General features: G+C 61.2%; 1 protein-coding gene across 1 annotated transcript in view; it reads left to right on the top strand.

Annotated features, from left to right (window-relative positions):
* The window catches only part of ZCCHC24 (zinc finger CCHC-type containing 24), a 60,631-nt gene that overhangs the window by 32,737 nt on the left and 5,719 nt on the right, over window positions 1–22,175 (top strand). Inside the window, exon 3 of the mRNA XM_049109083.1 lies at window positions 16,710–16,874. Coding sequence (XP_048965040.1) covers window positions 16,710–16,874 — 165 coding nt within the window. The remainder of the gene's footprint in view (window positions 1–16,709; window positions 16,875–22,175) is intronic.

The following is a 22,175-nucleotide window of genomic DNA, read 5'->3' as shown; positions in this document are numbered from 1 at the left end:
GTGTGCACCTTTCCCTCTGGACTCCAGCCCTTTCACTTCCTCCCGGGTCTTCTCCCTTTTCGGACTCCTCGCCTCTCACTGACTTCTCCTCCTGGGCTCGAAGAATCCATTGTTCTGGGGCCTAGCAGGCAACTCGGAGCAGTAGGAGCACCTCGGCCCGAGTTCTTGCGGCCTGGTGGTTTCTGCGTGGCCCTTCTTGCAGGGAGCCTGTTTGCTCACCAGCAGGGGAGCGTGTGTGTGTGTGTGTGTGTGTGTGTGTGTGTGATGACAGCACCACGGCACAGTAGCCAGTCCCACCTCCACGTCAGCTCTGGGGTGGACCCTGCCCCAGGGGCGTCTTACACAGGCTCAGGTAACAGGTGTCCAGGCAGCTCTGAAGGGCAGGCCTCTCTCTGGAAAAGAGCCTGGACAGACAGTTGTCACAAGGCTGTCCACCTTTGCCTTTGCCTGCTGCCCAGTGACGGCCAGTCCCCCCTCCATCTATCGCTGCCAGTCGCAGGCCCTGCTGTCACTCTCCCCCAACCACCAGAAAAGAGGGGGGTCCCTCTGACCCCCATAGCTATGCAGCATGATGGATGCCACCCAACCTCAGAGTTGTTCTGGACTCCTGCCTCTCCCTCCTCAGGGCCAGCCTGAGTCTGGGGGACCCCCCTGCTGCTCCTCCCCAGACCATACCAGCAGCTCCTCCCTCGCTGGCGCTGGCGTCCTCAGGCGCAGCTGGAGACCTTCCTGAAATGCCGAGCTAATCTTACCCCCAACCCCGCCCCGCCGCCCGATTTCAAGCCCTTCCCTGGTGCCCCCGTGGCTCCCGGATGACCATCCGACGCTACAGGGCCGTCCCCGGAAGCTCCCTGTGCTTCCTGCCACCCAGCCCCTTCCAGGAGAGCAAGCCTGTCCCCTGCTGCCCTTGGTCTTCAGCTGGCCCTTCCTGCTCTCCGTGGCCTCCTCCCCAGCCTCCTGGTCCTGTGCTCTTGAAACACAGGCTCTGCCGTCCAGAGCACATCTCTCAGTGTGCAGATCACCGTTCGAGGGTGTGACTCTTCCCAGGTAATTTGGCAGGTGTTTCTTGAGCGTCTGGTGTGTGCCAGGCACGGTTCCCGGGCCTAGGGACCTCCCGTGGGGAGCGAAAGGACACGAGGGGAGTGCAGCTCACACCTCTGTGGCGTGACAGGCAGTAAAGAGGTAGATACAAGCGCAGGTGCTCCGGGGGCAGGTTGGCCTCAGCTGGGGTTTCCGGGGACAGCTCCTGGGGACAGAGGGAGCGAGGAGCCGGCGATGGGAGAGGTCTGCGGGAAGGGCGGTCCTGGCGGAGGGAACAGTAGGAACGCGGCCCTGAGGTGCTGGGCCTGTTGGAGGAAGAGCCGGAAGGCCAGAGCGGCCCTCCTGGCGGCCCCAGCTCACAGGGCGGGCTGCTGGGGAGGAGAGGGCTGAGGCACGGGGTGAGCAAGCCCCCCGCGCTGCTCTCCCTGCTCTCACCTCCCCCCCAGCTGGGCAGCCTTCCTCTGGGGGACATAGATGGGCGCTTGTCTCGGGAGCCCCCTCCCCTCCCCCTGCCCCTCCGAACACTCGCAGTGGGGACAGGAAGTGTCGGCCCTCGCCTCCCAGCTGCCCGGGTGGGATGCCACCGAGCGGGCCGGCCTGCCCTAGGAGGGACAGAGCCCCTATTGAGCTCAGTCTCTGGCCCGGCGGAGACAATAGCCACACTGAGGACCAGGAGCATCAGCCGGCAGGCGCGTCCAGGAAGTCGCCAGGCTGCTGCCCGCGCCCCCTCCCGGCCCCGGCCTCCCCAGCCCCCTCTGACTTTTTTCCTCTAGCTACTTTTTTCAGGCTGGTAGTCAGGTCCAAAATGGTCACTTTGTCCTTCCCCTCCTCCCCAGAGGCTCCCTCCGCTGTGCCAGACCCGTGCTGGGCCCCGGGATCGGAGAAGAATCTACACGGTCTCTCCCCCTGGGTGGGTGGGTGGGGGGGGGGGGCGAAGACGAGGCAACAGATGCATGAGCCGAGGGGGGCACCCTGTGTGCCACCTGGGGAGATGCACAAAGCGCCGTGGCCCGCAGTCGGCAAGGCGGTACCTGCACAGGGAGGGCTGGTGGGGAAGGCTTCCTGGAGGAGGCGTCGTAGTTCTAAAGAGCTCCTGCACCCAGCGTCGTGTTGTGAAGGCCTGACAGCCGTGCGGCGCAGGCAGGGCAGGACTAGCTCTGTTATGGGCCCAGAGGTGGAGGGAAGGATGGTGTCTGCCTCACGGCAAGCCGGAGCCCATGCCGGGCCTCGAACCCTGGCTGCTTCTCCAGCCTGTGCGGCCCGCCTGCAGAGCAGCTGCACCTCAGGGGACGAGGCCAGGAATGCCAGCACGGGTCATATGTACTGTCAGCCCCAGCCCATGGGCACAGTGAGGCGGGCACCCCTCCCCCCCCCCCCGCCCCAAGCACACGGTCCTCGCCTGGAGAGTCCTCCTCTGCGAGCAGGCCTGGCCTTCCGGGCTCTGTTCCCTCCTCTCACTGACACAGGGAGACGGCGGCCTGGGCAGGGAGGGGGCTGGTCGCAGGTCACAGGGCACGCTGGTGGCGACGTGCTGGGATGGGGTGAAGGCTTCCGTGGTGAGGCTTCAAAGCTGGGACAGGCCCCGGGTGTGGCCCCCCACCGTGAAGAGGAGACCCCGCCGGGCCAGGGTGGCACCTCATTGTCTCAGAAATACAACTATTTGAATGAGATGCTTGTTTTTTCCCTTCCCACCTGACCGTAGGCTCCAGGGGGCCGGGGTTCTGGGCGTCTCGTAAGCCACCCTGCTCCAGCACCTCGTGGGTACTTGGCACTCAGTACGTGAAGTGTTGGGGGCGTGAGCGGAAGACCCTGTGGCGGGAGGGGTAGATGCACACAGTGACCGTCCTCAATCCCTCCCCCACTCCAAGGCTGGTTGTCTGGCCACCCCCTGGCCCGCAGAGGACAAGTGGGACCCCCGGGGACCCCCCAGCCCCCAAACTGGTCACGTACATCGTGCCAGGACGTGATAAGCACCCAGCCGAGTCGAGGTAGTACCTGAGCTTCCTGTGGGGAAACTGAGGCCCAGAGAGCCACCGCAGTGAGCTCGCAGGGGAGTCTTGCAACCCGGGCAGGGAGCTGAATCAGAATCTCCTGACCTGTGGGCACGCAGCCTGGCCGCCAACCCCCACCTCTGTGGCTCAGGGACCGACCTCTCCCAATGGCCGGGCCCCTGGGAGCTGTGTGGCAGTGCCAAGGCAAACAGCGGTGGTGGCGGTAGGGGCCGGAGGAGCCTGGAGGTCCTGAGTTCCTCTGCTCTCCTGAACAGGCAGGGCCAGAGCCCCACGCAGCCAGGCCCCCTGCTCCCTTCATTGTTCCCGGTGATAGTTTCCAGATGCCGAGGAGTCACAGGTTTGGGGCTGAGCCAGGAGAGCCAGGCCAGCCCTCCCCCAGCACCCTGCCGCCACCTCCACCACCGCCGGTCCTGCTTCCAGAGAGATGGCCCTGCCTCCCACCGCAGGCTCTTGTCCCGCTCCAGCCGGGCAGTGTCCCCGTCCTGCCGTCAGCCAGCTCCATTCCCGGTCCGGACCCTGACTTCCCGTATGGCTTGGGCTGGTCTTCCGTGTGCCTCAGTTTCCAGAGCTATAGAATGGGCACGTGGGGAGGGGGACAGGGTAGAGAAGACAGCATCTGACGGCCGCTCCCTGCTCTAACACTGTTATCAGTGTCATCTAGAGCAGTGGTTCCCAAAGTGGGTCCTGCGACTGACAGCATCAGCGCCATGAGGAACTTGTTAGGGATGTGGATTCTCAGGCCCAGACCTATTGATTCCAAAGGTCTAGGGATGGGAGCAGCAGCCTATGTTATAGTGAACCTGCCTCCCCCCTCACCTGCCGCCACCCAGATGGTTCTGAAGCAGACTCGAGCCTCAGAGACAACCTGTGCTCTAGAATTACGAGCTCGGGCACCCAGAGTCGGGGGAATGAAATGCAGACTTCTCAGCTGTGTGGCTCTGGAAATGAGCCTTAGTTCCCTGGTAAGGAAAATGGATCGATACACCTGCCCCTGTGCTGGTCAAATGGGACAGTCAGCGCCGGTCAGCCTGGTTCCCACTCTTCTGGCAGAGACAATCCTCGAGGGCAAGTCCCTCTGTCTGGCTCATGCCACCACGTCAGCACTTTGAAGGATCTGGCTCAGAACCCCAGCAGAGGGGCCCGTGCACAGGTTGTGGGGCCCTGGTGCTGCCTGGGGGGGAGCTGTGGCCCAGAGCGACGAGATGAGCCCCCCGGGGTGCAGCGATCAGAAGGGTCCTTGCAGGCAGGATGGGCAAGGAAGGGGTCCAGGGGGAAGCTTGCACTGGATCGGGTTGGGAGACGAGGTGTTCCAGGTGGGAAGACTGGTGTGCACGATGGCGATGTGAGAATGAACCACAGTCGGCCCCCCACGCCGCCTTCAGGAACGGTACACGCGCTCCTTCCTCCCTTCTCAGGGCACCGGAAGGGCTGTCGTCTTGTGGAGCTGCCCATGGACAGGGGCAAGGACACCCCCAAGGTCTACCCCACTAAAATCAGAGTGGAGGCCATCTCTGGGAGGCGTGTGGTGCTGTGGGAGTCAGCCAGGCCTGGGTGTGGATCTGCTGCCTCCTGGCTGTGTGACCTCGGGCAAACCTCCCTGTCTCTCTGTGCCTTGGATTCCTCACTGGAGGGGGCAGAGCGAAGATGGGATGGCTGGTGGAGGTGACGCTGCCCGTAGGCGGGAGCTGTGAGGGTGTTACAGCTGGGACCTGGGGCCCCGGGAGGGGAAGGGAGCATGTGGGGGCATAAAGCAGAGCTCCTCCAGAGCCACGCTGCGCTGAGCACTCTTGCCTCCGGGGACCGTGGGGAAGGGATGGTTTTGCAGACTTTCCGCAGCCCTGGGTGAGGAAGCAGAGTCCGCTGCAGTCTGGGCTACGGGGGGTGAGAAATGGGGGCTTGCTGCCTCCCTGTGAACCTTGGGGGAAGTAACATAAGAGCGGCTCTTCCTCTGCTAGGCCTCCTCCCTGAAGGGGAAGAGCGCAGGTAGGCTTGTGCCTTGCAGCGCCCATTAGAGGCACAGGTACGCATGCCTGCGCACACACGTACACTCGTGCCCACGTGCACACCCACCCTCCTGCCCGCAGCCCATTCTCTCTGCTTTCCGACACCTTCTGACGCCGTGGAACCAGGGAAAAGCTGGGAGATACCTGGGCAGGCCCACAGGAGCCTCTTAACCTCTGCTGTGCCCGTCGCGGCTGCACAGGTGGCCGTGAATGCGGTCCATGGCCTTCGGGGCCTCACTTGGCAGTGAGGAAGTTGGACAACGGCCAACGAGCCTGGAGTTCAAAGCCTGGCTTTTACTTGCTGGGTGGCCCTGGACAGGTGACCAAGCCTCCCTGGGCGTCCGTTTCCTCATCGAGAAACGGGGCCACGATGAAGCGACCGCGGGTCGGGTGCGTGGTGGGCGCCGGCATGTGGTGGACGCTCGGCACGAGCCTCTCCGGTCTGCGGTGGCCGCGGTGTCCCGAGCAGCTCAAGCTCCAGCACCCACCTGCTGGGTGTTCTCAGGGGTGGGCGGTTTGCTTCTCTTTCTACCCCTCAGTGGCCAGATGAGGAGATGGAGGCCCAGAGAGAGGAGGGATGGTGTGAGGACCCAGCCGAGGCTGGAGGTGGGCCCCGCAGCCTCCCTCCAGGCAGCCGTGGGAGCCCCAGCCCTGGCTCCTGCCACAGTGGCCCCAAACTGCTGACTTCAGCGTTTCACCGGCCACGGCAGATCAGATTTCTTTTCTGGCTCTCGGCCACCCTCCACACCCTTCCCCCATCGCTATTTTGAGCTGAGTTCCCCTGTCCCCTCCTCCCAGGGCTGTGGACCTCGTACCAAAGCCTCATCCCAGGTGAAGACCGGCCCCTGGCATCCTACCACCTTCCCGTCCCCCAGCAGCGCCCCTGGGCTTAGCGCAGAGCCTTCCTCCAGCAGGTGGGGCTGGGCCGGCCACATCTGCCCTGGGCTGGCATGGGACGGCCTCAGATGCGGAGCCGGGGACCAGCCTGAGGGAGTGCTGCTGCCGGCCTGAGGTGGCCCTCCAGAGTGGTCAGGGCGGCCCAGGCGGGGCGTCCTGCGAGGGGAAGGGCCCAGTGTGTCCTTAGCCCGGGCCCGCACACTTCACCCGTCATGGGCCCTGCGCCTGCCAGTGTCCCCGTCAGCGGCTCGTGTGCTCTGGGCCCCACCCAGGGTGCCCCGGGGGGGCGGGGAGCGGGGGATACGAAGGGCTCCGCTGTCCACGGCCCACTTACAGACGAGCGGGAATGGTTAAATTCGGGACGAGATCTCTGGCCTGCTGGACCATCCCTGGCATGCTGGAGGCAGGGTCAGGGCGGGACATGACCCGCAGCCAAGCGAGTGGGGCCGACCACAAGGGCCCCTGGGAGTGTAGGGAGCCGGAGCCTTCTCTGGGGGAGGCAGTGGGAGGGCCCTCGGCTAGGGCAGGAGCCTGCGGGCTCAGAAGCCGGGATGAGCACCTCCAGGAAGGCAGTGACCTGCCCGGGATCGGGATCGGGATCAAGGAGGCCAGAGGGCGTGGCCTCGGAGCCTGGCCGCAAGGGATATGGGGGCACGCAGCAGGTAGACAAACCTTTGGGGCTTTGGGGCATCGGGAACAGCGTGAGCAAAGCCCTGGGGCGGGCGTGGGGGGTGAGGAGGAAGACACAGCATTTGCAGAAAATGATTTTGTGGACGTTGAGCGCAGGTCTTGTAGGAGGGAGTAGCTGCCACTATGGTTAGGAGATCCTCAGGGCCCCAGGGTGGGGGGGGAAGGGGCCCCGAAAGCCTTAGGTGTTTTTGCATCAGTCCTGCAGGGGGGTGGCGGGGTGTCGAAGCTCCCCAGGGGGAGACGGCCCAGCTGAACCCAGGCTGTGGCTGCTGCGGGAGAGGGGGCGCAGTCAGAAGAAGGGGCTCGCGGGCAGCCGGGCCACCCATACAGGGCTGGCGAGGAGCCCCGGACGCACCCTGACCCCATAGCTACGGGCAGCCCGCGGGGCGGCCGCGAATCTTCCATCCATCTCCTCCGGCGGCCGCGGGCTGGGCCGCGGTTCTCTCCGCAGTCACACGACGGGAGGAAAATCCAGACCTTTTGCAGTCGCTCTGATTCGGATGTTTTTCACCCTCCGGACCGGCCCCTCTTCCCCTCCCCGCCCCCGAGCTCCGATTGCGGGTTTGCTGGTGGAGGGACGCCAGGGGCAGGAAGCAGATAACCCAGGGAGTGGTTGTTCATGTGATTAAAAAGCCTTTGCTTTCCAAAAAGTTTAGCCCCAAAGTGCTTCATGCTGCCCCGCCTCGGGGTGGGGCTCGGGGCTCCGGGTTTCTGCGCCTGCGGGGCTGGGAGCTGGAGCGTGGGGGGCGCAGGGGGCCTCGGGCTCCACTCTCCCTTGGAGTGGCCTCGTCCTGTCACTGTCACTGCCCGGTCCTCCCCTCCAGACCCTTGGCTCCCCCCCCCCCCCGCCCCGCCCCGTCCCTATTCCCGACGCCTCTGCCTCCCTCGCCCTGCCTCTCTCTGCGCCCCCCGCGCCTGCCTTCCCCTCTCCTCTCCGTGGCCCGTCCCTCCTCTCTCCACCCCCGCCCGTGCCCCCTCCCCAGGCTTTTCCTGAGACCTTTTCCTGGCACTGTGAAAGCTTCCATTGTTCCTCGGCACTTTGACAAACCCTAGTGTTGTGGAATCGGAATCGGGATGGCATTTTTGCGGCGGCAGCTCGGGGCTGGGAACGGGGCGGGAGGGGTGACAGGAGGCATGGCTTTCTGGGCCCCTGCTGGGCTGTGGCAGGAACCCAGAGGCGGGGAGGGGGCCGGGACGCCCGTGTGCAGACAAGGGGGCCCTTGAGGCTCCAGAGGAAGCCCAGGGTGGCCTCTCCGGCGTCCTTCCTCCCTCCCGGCAGCCTGCGGGCCGCACGGCCCAGCCCACCTGTCCCTCTGATCCTGCTTCCTCTGGGGCCTCCGTGCGGCCTGCAGCTGCCTGGCCCCGGCTGCCGAGGCTGGGGCGGCCCTCCTGCCTGCCTCCACGGGCCCTGTGTGTGGACACGTGAGTGCGGGGGTCTTCGGAGAAGTGTGGGTCTCAGAGTCTGGGCCCACTGCCTCCGGGGCGAAGTCCTGCCCCCTCCCGGGCCTCGACTCCTGTGTCCGTCATTAGGGTGAAGAGTGCTGATTTTGTGCGGCTGTTGCATCGATTAGAGGCAATCCCGAGTGTCACACCCTGGCTCCGTGCCTGTCACCTGGGAGGGAGAAGCGTTGCCTCTGCCTGAGGATGCAGAGTGTTTCTACAGGTGTGCGTCCCACTCGGGCCGGAGCCTGGGAGTGTGTGGTTGACGACGTCCGTGACCAGGTGCGGGCCGCGGTCGGAGAAGGAAGGGTCACGGGGCTGACCCCTCTGGAAGGCTCCACCGTGAGAACGTTCGTCATCCGTCTCTCTGGAATGTTCCACAGGGCCCGGTGCAGAGTAGATGCTCAATAACCCGTAGTTGAATGAGTGAGTAATTGAGGAGGTGCCAGGGCTTGGAGTCAGATGTGGGGTCGTGTTCTGAGGAACAGGCTTGTGCTCTAGTTTTCTCACAGCCACATCATGGGGAGGCAGTGCATGACGAGGGCGTGTTGCTTCGGGGCTAGCACACCGGGTTCCAGCCTCGACTCCTTGGCTGTGGGGCCCGGCCCCGGTTGCTTGCCTTCTCTGGGCCACCGTTTGCTCTTCCGTCAAATGGAGACGCTGTGGTTGGGAAGCGGCTGGCACGGAGTAGATGCTCATGAAACGTCGGTGTCTGTGCTCCTCCAGGACAACCTCCTGACCCGCAGGTGAGGAAAGTGGTGATGAGCTTGGGAGAACCAGGGCCCAAACGCGGGCCGCGGGCCCTATTCAGCCCCTATTCAGCCCCTATTCAGCCCACATCGCCCAGGCTGGGGACAGCAGCCTGAGGAAGGGGGGCTGGAGAGATGAGGATCCAGAAGAGGGGCAGTGCCTCTTCTGGGGAGGACCCCCAGCATCCAGAAAGAGTCCCTAGAACCCTCTTGAGGTCTCCAGGAAGGGCCAGCAAAGCTGCACAAAGGGCCCTGGGACTATGACGCGGCCACCCCTGCCTCCGCGTGGAAACGTGTCTTGCACCCCTGAGACCCACCCAGGGCTCTTCCTCTCTCGACTCTGGGCCAGGAGCACCTCGGGCACCCGGCCGCAGGAGAGCACGCAGACAGGGTGGGACAGGGAGCCGCAAGGAGCCCATCTGTTCCTTATTTCCTCCCCCTGCTCCTCCTGGCTACGGCCCTCGCCTCTCAGCTGGACACACCGTGGGCCGGCCTAGTGCTGCGCCGCACAGAGCAGGGCGTGTGTGAGGCTGCCAGGCACACATTGACTTACAGACCTCGGGGAGGAAAGCGACCCCGCCCAGCAGTTGGTGCCACCCTCATTCTGGAGATGCGGAACCTGAGGCCCAGAGAGGGGAAAGGATGCCCCCCGCCGCAGGCCAACCAGCAGGCCAGGACCCGTGACAGTAGCAGCCGAGTCCCGTTTCTCCCTGTCCCGGCGGGGCGGGTTCCGTATCTCTGTGCAATCCCGGCAGGTGGCTGGGCACGGAGAGAGTGGGCTTGAGTCCGACGGCTTGGGTTCAGGTGCAGACTCTCCGACGTGCTGGCAGTGTGGCCTTGGGCAAGTCGTCCTAACCTCTTCATGCCTCAGTGTTCGAGGCTGAGACCGGGGACAGATTAGGCTTGGCTCACAGGATGCTGGTGGGAGCCCGGAGCGGGGCGGTTACTCTGTCGCACGCAGAGCTTGGCTGGCCACAGGCTGCTCTCTCAGGCGGGCAGGGGTGGTACGGCCAGGGCGGGAGCGAGGCCTGCGGCCGGGGCGCAGCCGGAGCCCCATCCCCAGAGAGCGAGTGGAGGCTGTGCCTCCTGGGGCAGAGCCTGGCGCTGGAGTCCCGACGTGCAGGGGGCACAGCCTCAGCAGGCCCACCCCGCTGCCCTCTCCCAGGCAGGGTCCCCGGGACCCGCCACTGCCAGCCACCAAAGGCAACGATGTCCCCGCCCTGCAAAAGGGCCTCAATCTCAAGGGGGTGAAGACGAGAGCAAGCTTCGCCGTCTGGGCTTACTCGCTCTGGGTGGGACTCCAGGGAGACTGGCCGAGTGACCAGCCGGGCTCTATGTCATGTGACAGGTGTGGGTATTGCCCAGCTGACCTCAAAAGTGGAGGGAGCGGATGGGATGGAGGAGGTGGGGAGTCGGCCCCGTGGCTGGGGCAGGGCAGCTCTAGGACACAGGCCCGCAGAACCAGGGTCGGCCAGTGTCCAGCACGCAGGCCCCAGGGCCGCACCTGGAGGGGGCCGGAGGCGCGGAGCTGCCATCGCCACGGGGTTGCCATCACCTTGGGAGAGCATAGGGCGCCCCCTCGTGGGCAGGAGCGGCTGGCAGGCCAGGGAGTCCCGTCAGAGTCCCCCCTACTCCCTGAGGACATCTCAGTAATTAGAATAGAGAATTGGGGGGGCCCGGGGGGCTCAGCAGTTGAGCATCTGCTTCGGCCCAGGGCGTGACCCTGGGGTCCCGGGATCGAGTCCTGCATCAGGCTCCCCGCATGGAGCCTCTGTGTGTGTGTCTCTCTCTCTCTCTCTCTCTCTCTCTCTCTGTGTCTCTCATGAATAAATAAATAAAATCTTAATAAGAAAAAAAAGAATAGAGAATCCTGTCTGCTGGAGGCAACCTCCCGACACTTCTGTTTTCCTGTGAGTCCTTTGCGTGCCCACTTTTCCTTTTCACAGTTTCGCTCTGGGGAGCAGTCTATATCCGGTCACTGGTCCGGCTTTCTTTATAAACATTTTCCGAAACTCTTAAAAAAAAAAAACCCTTCTCATAAGTATTTCAGTGTTTTGCTGTCGATCATCCGAGGGCTGTAGAGTCACAGAGGGAACCAGAGCATTGGAGTTGAACATTTAGCCCATTCGAGTTCTGCACGTCGTAAACTGCCCTGGGATGAACATTCTGGAACACCCTCCTGGGTCCACGTCTCTGGTCATTTCCTTAGGACGGTTGCCCGGAAATGGATTTGCTGGGGGAATGGACATTTCTAAAAGTTTGAAGGCTTGTTGCCAGTTGTGCTGTCAGAATCCAGTAGGAAGTACACCTGTTGGGCCCCACTCCCAGCCAGTGTCTGAGAGGTGCCCCCTCCGCACCTGCTGGTCGGTCTTCACCAGCAAGAAGGGTTGGGGCGCTACACAGGTGGAAGTGCCCCAAGGTAACCTGGTCCAACTGCCTGGCCAAGAAAGGTCCCCTCGGCAGCCTCCCTGATAGTTGTTTACCCGGCCCCCTGCTTGCATGCCCCCAGGGACAGGGAGCTCACCACCTTACCATCCATCGTAAGAAATCTCATGAGCTGTTGGGGAAAAAAAACCACACAGAGCTGTTCTGAGGAAGCGCCCAGATAGTGTCAGCATCGTCCACATCTCTTCCCCAAAGGCCGGCTTGCCTGGATGGCTCCTCCCACAGCCCACCCAGCTTTGCTCTCGCTGCTCCTTGTCCCGGGTCCCCCTTCCACCTCCGCTGCAGCCACTGCTGCCCACTTCCCAGGCTGCCCTCCGCAGGGGTCCTAGCCACCGCCTGGAGGTCAGAGGCTCCAACCCCGCCTCCCACCTCAGTCCCTGGTCTGCTGTGTGTCCTCGGGGAAGTCGCCTTGCCTCTCCGGCCCCCAGAGGGCCTGTGTGTGCGAGGAGGGGTGGTGTCCGAGCACCAGTGAGCGTAGCCCGGGCTGCTGGCTGATGCGATTCCCCAGAGGGGTACGTGGCAGGGGCCCGGGTCAAGAGAGCAGGTCAGGCCTGGCATCCTTCCCAGCCAGGGCGGGTGGCGGCCCCTAGAGCCGTCGGCAGTCAGCGTCTGTTTCATGTTGGAGTTTATGAGAAGAGGCCGGCCTTTCTGGGAGGAGGCAGAGGGAAAGTGTGGGGGGTAGAGAAGCCTTTGTTCCATCAGAAATTCCTCCTCCCTTTGGCCCTGCCCTACTCTGTAAGCATAAACAGTGTTGGAATAAAGTCCTTCCAGGAAGCGCCTCCTCGCTGCTGAGCCGAGAGCTGCCTGCTGCCTTTCCCTCTGCACCCACTGCCTCTTCACCCCCGCCCTGCCCTCCCTGTCTCCCTTCTGCCCCAAGGAGGGCAGAGCCACCGGCTGGGCTGAGCAGAGGGACTGGGGGCTTTCTCCTCCTGAGCCCAGGCCTCAGCTTCGTGGTGGGCACATACTTAGGGGTGAGGGACAGCAAAGGCAAGCCAAGCGGAGCCTTGCGGAAAAGCCCGCCGGGCCTAGTCCTGCTCCTCGCACGCTGGAAGCTCTTTGGCAAGTGCGGCCCCTTCTCCGTACCTCCATTTGACCATCTGTTAGGTGGCTGAGGATATTCCTTGCCCCAGGGGTTATGGGAAGCGTTGAGTAGCAGCCCGACAGACTGTGGAGCCCTGCGCACAGGTGGCGCCTCATAAGCGTCCTGCCCTCTTTGGCCTGCCCTTTGTTCTTCCCAGCAGCACCTGCAGAGCTCCCTTGGCCGTCCTCTATCTTTCTTGGTTTCTCTCTGAAAATTCCAGAAGGTGAAAACACCTAACGCAGTCCCTTTGTGGCTTGCCACCTCCCCTGCCAACCGGGGAGAGCGGGCCCACTCTATGCTGCGGAGCTTTCCTCCTGTGATTGGCCTGGTCTCAGCCCCAGCCTCTGCCTCACCCCGAATGCAGCCGCTCCCAGCTCCGGCAGAGAATCCTACGGAAGTTGGCTGGTGGTCGGTGAGCACTTGTCCAGGCACCACGCTGACGCCATCGTGTGCGTGAATGCATCCCATCCTTCCAGCAGCCCCGGGAAGCCGGCCCTTACCACCACGCGAGGCTTCCTGATGAGGAAACCAAGGCCCAGAGAGGTTGGGTGGCTTACAGAGGGGACCCCGATAGTCCAGGCAGAGGCGGAAGGCCATCACCGGCATCTGGCTGTGAGCCCCGTGGTATGAGCCGCGTCCCGTGCAGCGGGGTGTCCGAGCGGGGCCCTCCCAGGGTGCTGAGGACATGTGGTCCTACAGAAGGCAGGAGCCCCTGTCCCTGGGCCTGCCCCGCCGTTCACACTCCCTGACGGACACCTCCAGAATGGCTGGTTTTCCAATTACATGGCGTGGTGGCGCTTCCCGACCCTCCCCCACTCCCTCCGGTCATCGGTCATCGGCCTGCTTCTGTCCTTGGTGCACGCTCGGTGTCATCTGTTCCCCTGTGAGTTTCCTTTCCATTTCTGAAGCGGAGCTTCTTTGGGAACCAAACCGTCAGCCCCGGCCCAGTCCCCACCCTTGACTCTGCTGAGTGCCGCCTGCCCTTTGCACGGGCTGCAGGGCCTGTCCTTTGTGAACCAAGAGGCCTGTGGAACCAGATCGCAGCGTGGGCCTGGCTGGCGATGGCCCCTACGTGTCCCCCCTTCAGTCAAGGAGTCAAGCCCTGCCATGGCGGAGGCACCCCATGCCTACCTGTCATTCCCCTTTTAAACGTAGGTGGCTTTACGCATGGAGACACAGGGGAGAGAGTTTCCAAAGTACTTCTTTCAGGATCGCTGAGGAGGGGAGGCCACAGAAGCTAAGGTTGCTGAGAAGGGGTGCGTTCCAGGCCCCAGGTAGGACAGAAGGTGCCAGGAGGGGTCAGAGGGCGTGCTGCACACCCGCTAACTTGCAACCAGCAGAGCTCGAATTGCCTTCGGAGGCATGAGACAGCCCCCCCACTGCAATTTGGAGCCTGGACGCTGACCGCACCCCGAGTGCTCCCCTTGGCACACCCAGCCTCCCCCACAGACCTGCCAGTGCCGAGAGCCAGCCCTGCCTCAGAGTTCGGACTGAACCTCCTCCCCGCCATATCACGGCTGCCAGGGAGGCCAGTAAGGATCCAAAAGACATTAGGCAGCAGGCCCAAAAGGCCGGGGCAATATTGTTGTCACTTTCTAAATTAGATTTACATGCTCAGCGCATATGTCCCCTTTCGGTGTTTTGCCTTGAAATTCCAGCAGGCCGTCACCAAGTGGTGGTACCGGCCCCTGGGACCAAGACACGGTTCGCAAAGGAAGCAGTTATCATTTTATATGCTGCTGTTGCTCTGCGTTAGTAAGTCATGGTAATAACTAACACTGCTCGTTTACTTTCATGTATCGGGCACTGTTCTAAGGGTTTCCCACGTGTCAGCTCGGTTAATCCTCAGAACAGCCTTATATGGTAGTCCCCGTCCCTATCCTTGGGAAGTCACTTGCCCAAGATCACGAAGCTAGGATTTGGACCTAGAGTCTGTGCGCTTAACCTTCATGCACTACTTGCTAAATGGGCGATTATCCAGAGAAACATTACTGTGGAAACAGGTCACCCCGGAGCCCAGAGCTTCTTAAACTGGACGTAATGGCTCATGGATGCCCTGGGGCTCGTCAAGATGCAGATCGTGATTCGGTAGCTCTAAGGTGGAGCCCAAGAGTCTGCCTTTCTCGCAAGCTCCCAGGGGATGCCGCCGACGCCCGTCTAGAACCCACACTTGGAATAGTCCGGCGTGGAACCTGCGTGTGAGCCTGTCTCGGGCCCAAAGTCTGCAAGCACCAAGTAGGTGACGTAAATGCAGGGAGCAGCTGGTCAGCATCGAGATGACGCTCCCGAGCTTCAGCTGATGGTCACCACCAAGATTTCTGGACCAAGGTGGTCATATTTCTTTGTGAAATCTTCCGTTTTCAAATACCGGGGTAATGAATCCGATTTTACAAAACACCCTGCAGCTTGTGCAGGCGTGTTCGTAGCAGCGTATTATCCATAACGGCCAAAAATCAGAAACCACCCAAATGCCTGTCGTCTGATGAATGAGAAAATAAAGCATGGCGAATCCCTACAATGGGATATTATTTGGCGACAAAAGGGAATAAAGTACTGATAGGTGCTCCCACCTGGATGGACGTTAAAAGCACTACGCTGAGTGAAAGAAGCCAGGCACAGGAGGACAATTACTGTATGATTTCTTTTTTTTTTTTTTTTAAGATTTATTTATGATAGACATAGAGAGAGAGGCAGAGACACAGGCAGAGGGAGAAGCAGGCTCCATGCAGGGAGCCTGACGTGGGACTCGATCCCAGGACTCCAAAGAGACGCTAAACTGCTGAGCCACCCAGGGATCCCCTGTACGATTTCTCTCTCTTTTTTTTTTTGTTTTTGTTTTTTTCGTTTTTTTTTTTTTTTCGTTTTTTTTTTTGTTTGTTTGTTTGTTTTTTGTTTTTTCGATTTCTCTTAAAGGACTGCTTAGAACGGGGAAATCTGCAGTAGGGTAAGAAGGTGGAGGTAGTCTGTCCAGGGACTGTTAACAGATACAGGGTTCTTTCGGGGGAGGGACAAAATGTTCTAAAATTAGCTTGTAGTGACGGTTGTAAAGCTCTGTGGGTATATTAAAACCCACCGTAAACCTTATCTGGTTGAAATGTGGGGAGTGTGAGAGTCCGTATCTCACTAAACTGTTTAAAACAAAAACAGAAGACACCAAGCAGGAGAGAACTAGTCTCTTTAATAGATAAAGCGCAGTGGCAAATCAACAAGAAAAATAACAAACCCCAGCAGGGAAAAAAGATTGCGGAGGACACACAGCAACACTTAGCAAAGGAAACGCGACGGTTCTCAAATGCATGTGCAATTCTCTGTTGTTTGTAATGAAAGACGTCCAGGTCCAAGGCACTGGGAGAAGATTTTCTCCCTGTCAGATTGGCGACGGTGGAAACTTCTGGAGAGGAGACGGGACAGGAAGTCGGTACCCCTGCGGCCTGGTGGCGCGGGGGCCAGTGCCAACTTGTCGTGACCTTTAAAAATTAAAAGTGCACGTACCCGTTGGCTCTGCAGTTTTGCTTCTGAGAATTTATCCCACCCGTGTCCGCTCAAATGTGCAAGATGTCTCACACACACATACACACACACACACACACACACAATCATTTGTTTTCGTTGTAGGATCATCTGTAATAGCAGCCGAAGGGTGGAACAACCCAGAGGCTCCGTGGTGGCACCTGGCAAATGCTGTGGGTCTGTGTGTCGTGATGTGGGGCAAGATGTACCATCACGTCTCTTATAATAGTAACATGCCTGAGATCGACGGTTGAGTAAAACGGGGAAGGCATAGACCCGAGTGTGTGATGCGCCCCTCCACGAGGGACAGGGATGCGTGTGCACCTGCGTGTTTGTTAGTGCAGAGCCCGCCCCGGGGCGGGGCATAAAGGACAGGAGCACGGCCTCCAGGCTGGGAGCCAGGGGCCAGGAGACTCCTCTTCGCTGCTGCACAGCGGGTGGCCTACTTGTGGCTGTGCTGCCTCGCCAACGACCCTGGATGCCACACCACCGTGTGGGCCAAAGTGCACCTGTGTGCAGGTGCATGCGACCCCTAGCTGCCTTTTTATGACGTGAGCCAGAGAAGTAATTCCTGGCCACCATCCCGTACTTTGCTCCCTGAAACCTAGAAAAGAGGTGTGTCATCCACCACCTCCCCTCTTCTCTGTCTCCCTGTGTGGGTCTCCCAGGCTCGGGATTCCTGTGCGTGCTCGGGGTGGGGGCCCTGGTGTTCCCTGGGTGGGGATGGACGGCACCTGCACGTGGGATGTGGAGGCCGATGGGAGGACCGGGGGGATCCCGTACGGGCATCATTTTGGCCTGGTAGACCCCAATGCCCTGTGTTTTGCTTCCTGTCCTCTAGGCACGCCCCAAAGGCGAGGGTCTGACCCCGTACCAGGGCAAAAAGCGCTGTTTCGGCGAGTACAAGTGTCCCAAGTGCAAGAGAAAATGGATGAGCGGGAACTCTTGGGCCAACATGGGGCAGGAGTGCATTAAGTGCCACATCAACGTGTACCCTCACAAGCAGGTGAGCTGGGCGGGGTGGGAGGGCGGGGGGCGCAGCGGCTGGCGGGGCACTCCGAAGGGCCTCAGTTTACTCCTGTGTGTGACGAGGATGAGACCAGATCTCTCCAGGTTGGCCCTTTGTTGGTCTCCTCTGAAATGGGAGTGGGAGAGGGAAGGAGGGAGGTTAAAGGTGCGAGTCCAACAAGGCCCTGAGACCGCAGACCCAGGCGAGTCCTGAAACGAACGACCTGGGCTTGCTGCTGCAGGGTGAGCGGGGATGTGGGGGCAGCAGGGCGCCGCGGAGAATGCGTGTCTTGTTCATTTGCTTGTCCCGTTGGCTCATATACACAAGACAGCCCGAGTGTGCCAGGCAGTGTGCACAGGGCTGGTGGCCATGCTGGAGGATGGCGGGGGTGGATGTGGTAAGGCAGCTCATCCCAGGCTGCAAAGAGGAGGCCCGTTTAATCTGGGACCTGAGGGATGGGAGGAAACTAGACCTATCACAAGTGGGGGACAGCCAGTAGGTGCAAATGCCCTGTGGCCTTACGGATTTGAGTGCTCAAGGCCCATACCTCCAGGAAGGATCAGGAGAGCAGAGCAAGAGGAACAGGGTGGGAAGCTGAATGGGATGCTTACCAGAGCCTTTGGGGCCACTCAAAACCCACAAGCAACAGAGCCTTCAGCTTTATTTTGAGATGATAATTCTGGTGGATGCAGACATTAGTGTTGGTTGGGCTGGTTGATCAAAGGTGAGCAGACCAGTGGGAAAGTCATGGCTGTGGTCCTGTGCATGCTGCAAAGAGGTGGCCTTGGACCTGGGTCGGACACCAGTATCACCGGCTTGGATGTGGCAGGCGAGGAGGTCAGGAATCCAGGAGAACAGTCACACCTGAGCTGATGGAGGTGTGCTTACTGAGGCGGGCAGCCCGGGCTGGGGGCAGGGCCGGGGGAGACCCAGTCGTCCCGGATAAAAGCAAGAGTTCTGATACAAGTGTTACGTTTGAGGCGTGCCTGAAAATCTAAGTCGAGTTGTCCAGAAGGCAGTTGGAGGTGTCACGTTGAAGCTCACCTGAGACGTCAAGGTGGCTCCTACATCCTTGGGGATCATTGACCTAAAGGTATTTAGGGAGAGGATGAGGTTTCCTACAGCACGTAGACAAAATGGATACAGCATTTCCCCAGACTGAGTGTTGCCAAATCCCAGCACTGAGGGTCAGATGGAGGAGAGGGATCCATCCAGGAGGACAGCAGGGTACAGAGTCCTGGAGGTCGGGGGGCGCCGTTCGAGGGGACAGGTGCGGCTGGTGCAGAGGTGTCAGCATCACTGCCATGGAGGAGTGCCCTTGAGATTTGGCAACAGGGAGGTGGCCCTCAAACTTCATGGGGCACCACTGTGGTGTGGAGATCCTGTTGGACTAGAGCGGGGGTCTGAGAGCCAGGAAGCCGATGCCCCCAGGTCAGGCGTGAGGGCGGAGGCAGGTGTGACTCACAGCAGACCTGTGCCTGGGGCCGTGGCCGAGCAGCCGGGATGGGGGATGAAGGCGTTTGTTGGGCTGGGCTGCAGCGGGAACACCGCCACTGCCCCCTCTCTCGAGGGGACCTGACTGTAGACAGAAGCAGAGGAATGGGGTGGTCGTGGCGGTAGGGCAGGTGGCGTCGAGGCTGGTACTACACAGATGGGAAGGCCAGGAGTGAGCTAGAGGCAAATGAGAGGGATCCAGAAGGAAGCAAAAGGCTGATGATATAGGGACAGCAGGACGATGCCTTACTGTGGGCCCAGGAGGGATGTGGCTGGTAGTTAGGGACGTTGGGGGCCCAGGAGGGAGGACGTGGCAGATAGGGAAGCTGGGGACTCTTCCCTTCCAAGGCTCTTCTCAGAGAAATGGGACAGGAGGTTTCCAACTATGAGGAGGGGTGTGGTGGCCCCTAGGGAAGGACGAGGGAGGGAGCCGTCCTCCTAGAGAAATCTAGCAGCATCCCAGGCCCCAGTCTCCAGTCTCAGTAGAGAGAACAGGTTTTTTTTTTTTTTTAAGATTTTATTTATTCATGAGAGAGAGACAGGCAGAAGCAGGCTCCATGCAGGGAGCCCGACATGGGACTCGATCCCGGGTCTCCAGGATCAGGCCCTGGGCTGAAGGCAGGGGCTAAACCGCAGAGCCACCGGGGCTGCCCGAGAACAGGTTTCTGAAGATCAAGTCCAGGGTGCGGCCCGAGGGTGCAGTGGGAGGGGTTACGCTGATGACATAGTGAAGGCACTGAGGAGCCAGAAGCTGAGTCACCAAGAGGGATGGCAGGGGGGCGGAGGAGGCAGGACGGGAAGGGAGGGGGGCTTCGGGGGCTTCGGGGATCTTGGGGAAGGCTCCCCTGAAGCAGTGATGCTGGCTGAGCTCTGATGGGGGGGTGCGGGAGGTGGGAGGGAGCAGCCCAGGGGGAGGGAACAGCATGTGCAAAGTGGGGAGGACAGGGTCAGGTACCAGGCCCTGGAGGAGCGGAGGGGTGAGGCGGAGGTTGGAGGCATGGCCGAGAATTTGGTCTTCACCCCACTCGGGCACACAGGGGAGCTGGCTGAGCAGATTCTCGTGCGTGAAACATTTGGTGGTTTTGTGCCCTCATGCTGGCTGGCCTCGCTGTCTCTGTTCACAGACCCCCTCCCCCCCACCAACGCTCTCTGTGGTTCCCATCAGCCACACTGTGACACGTGGACAAGTGGCCTCCAAGCTGGCCGTGGAGGTCAGGTGACCGGGGGTCTCCTCAGTGGTGGGTCCGGGTCCACATCCTAATGGCATCGAGGCCCGATGGGTGGGCCTGGTGTTTTAGGAGCACATCTGGGGTCCAGGGTAGGCAGTTTAAGGGACACATGGTGTCCTGGGTCCTGATTCCCTGGCAATTCCTGAGGAGGTCTGAGACCCCACAGTCCAAAAACACGTGTCCCACCATGTCTGAGTAGGAGCACAGCCCCTTCGGGGTTACAGTCTGCTGGGCACGGCACGGGCAGGGCCGCTCAGAGGGGCCGTTCCTTCTCCCACCGGACACGCTTCGTGGAGGGCTTCTCCAGAGCCAGCTGCGTGTCGGTGCTGGAGGAGGACCAGGCTCCAGGGCTGCCGGGCCTTCTAGGGTCTTCTCCGACTGCGGACACAGGGTTCGGTCAGGGTTAGCAGCTGGCATTTAGGGGAACTCCTGCGGGCTGCCGTTTGCTGAGCCCCGACACACCCCTCATGCGTACTCTGTCCCCAGACTGGGTGTGCTGTTCATCCCCGTCCCACGGGGAGAAAGAGCGGGGCCCTGGGAAGCCACGCAGAGTTGAACTTGCACCTGTGTTTGGAAACAGTCCGTTGGAGTATGGGGAGCCCAGACAGGCGTCCGTACACATCCCCGCTTGGCCATATCGGCCACGGGTGTCCCAGAGCTCCCCCCGCCCCGGGGAGAAAGAGGAGGCAAGGCCGCAGGTGGATCCCTGTGGTGATGGGAGAGGGCAAGATTGGAAAAATTATGCCAGTACTTAATACCTGTCATCCTCTCAGCTACCCTGTGGGGTCAGCTCTGTTGTCTTCCCATTGTACAGAGGGGGAAACTGAGGCAAGCAGCATAAGTCAGTAGAGAAGCTTGGATTCATGAGGAAGGATCAAGTTTGGGGCCAAAGGGGGAGGGAGGCAGGGAGGCCAGGTCACATGGGGGACGGGGGAGGGGAGTTGGTAAGGCCCCCTTTCCTGCGGAGGCTCAGATGTACGGGGGGTTTGGCTGTGTGCTGGGGGCTGCACGGCTCGGGCCTTCTCCATGCTCACAGCCTCTGCAACCCGGCAGAGAGGCAGGGCCCAGCCCACAGGCCTGAGGCCAGGACACCTGCCCCCTCGCAGGGGCTCCGGCCTCCTGGACGCCTGCCCCTATTCCGCTCTCGCGTCCGGCTCCCACGAGGAGGCCCACGCTGGGCTCGTACCACCGCCTCCAGGCAGGCAGTGGCCTCACTGGCCTTGTCAGCTGCGTCCTGCAAAAGTCGATCTGAACACCGCCTCCCTGGCCCCCTGTGCCCCACACGCGCACCCCGATGATCAGGCTCAGCCCCTGGGTGGGTTCCCAGTCCCGGAGGAGCTTCCAAGAACACGTGGCTCTGCTCTTCCCGCCTCCCGGTCCGCCCTACTGTGCGCAGCTGGAATACTACGGCCCAGAGAGAGGAAGGGCTTGAGCAGGACCCCTCAGCCGGGCAGTGGTAAGGGGGCCATAGTTTCCCACCACCCCGCACCCCCATCTCCTCTCCTGGACTCCACGTGCTTCTCACCTGGGTCTTCTCCCTCAGGGAGATTATAGGCGAGGTGGGAACGGGGCGCCCCCACCCTACTCCCTGGCAATCAGGGGCCTTTGAAGAACTGAGAGGAGGACTTGGAGTCTCTGTCCCCAGCGCCCCGTGGTGGAGAGGGGCCGCTTTATTTCTCCCACCCCACCCCCCAAGCTCTGACCTGTGCAGCATCCATCCCCCGAGAGCCCTCCACTCCCCCCTGCTCCCTCCCCCGCCACATCTGTTTCCCGTCAGGCTCCAGCTGCAGCTCCCCTGCTCCCCAGGAGAAGAAAACACTGAAAGGCTCTGCCTCCCTGCTGGGGGTGGGGACGGCCTGGGCTGATCCATCCCAGCAGCTGGATATTTTCCCTCCTTGGAGGGTCAGCGGAGCCTGGACCCACCCACGGTGGGCAGGGGCCTGGATAGGGCCACGGCCAAGGAGGAGGGATGGTGTAGCTGGCTCCCTGGCCCCCAGCCTGCCCCTGGTCCCCCATCATGCTAACAGTAGCAGCAACAGTGTGGGATCAATACTGGCCGACCTCTGCCCGGGTAACTTTGCATGTGTTACCGGATTTATCCTTCATAACCACTTTTCATAGAAGAGAAATGAGGCACAGAGAGGTTAAATAACTTCTAGAGGCCTCACAGCCTTGCAGAGCTCTTTATGGCTATAAAGGGCTGTAACAAGTCCTGGCAGTTACTTCCCTCTCCATCATGCACACGCTGCACGTTAGGAAGCTCCCGCCCAGGTTACGGAATTGAGGTTCCAGAGGGGAAAGCTCTTACGGCTGGTCTCCCTGCCCAGGGGCTGCTGGTGGCCTTCCTGGGTATCTGGGAGAGCAGGTCGGGGGCCTCCCTAGGCCTTCCAGCTTGGAATCGAGGCTGCACCTTTCAGTGTCCGTTTCCCTGCTGGTGACCCTCGCCCGCGAGTGACCATGATGAGCAACACGAATAGCTTTTATCTGCTCTGCTCTGCTCTTCCTCTTCTCCCAGTTGTAGTCACGACCCTGTGAGAAAAGTGTTGTCACACGTCCCCTTTTGCAGATGGGGGGA

Source organism: Canis lupus, chromosome 4 (assembly GCF_003254725.2).
Source record: "Canis lupus dingo isolate Sandy chromosome 4, ASM325472v2, whole genome shotgun sequence".
Lineage (NCBI taxonomy): Eukaryota > Metazoa > Chordata > Mammalia > Carnivora > Canidae > Canis > Canis lupus.
The sequence above is the reverse complement of the archived record's forward strand: the minus strand, read 5'-3'. Positions and strand labels throughout refer to the sequence as shown.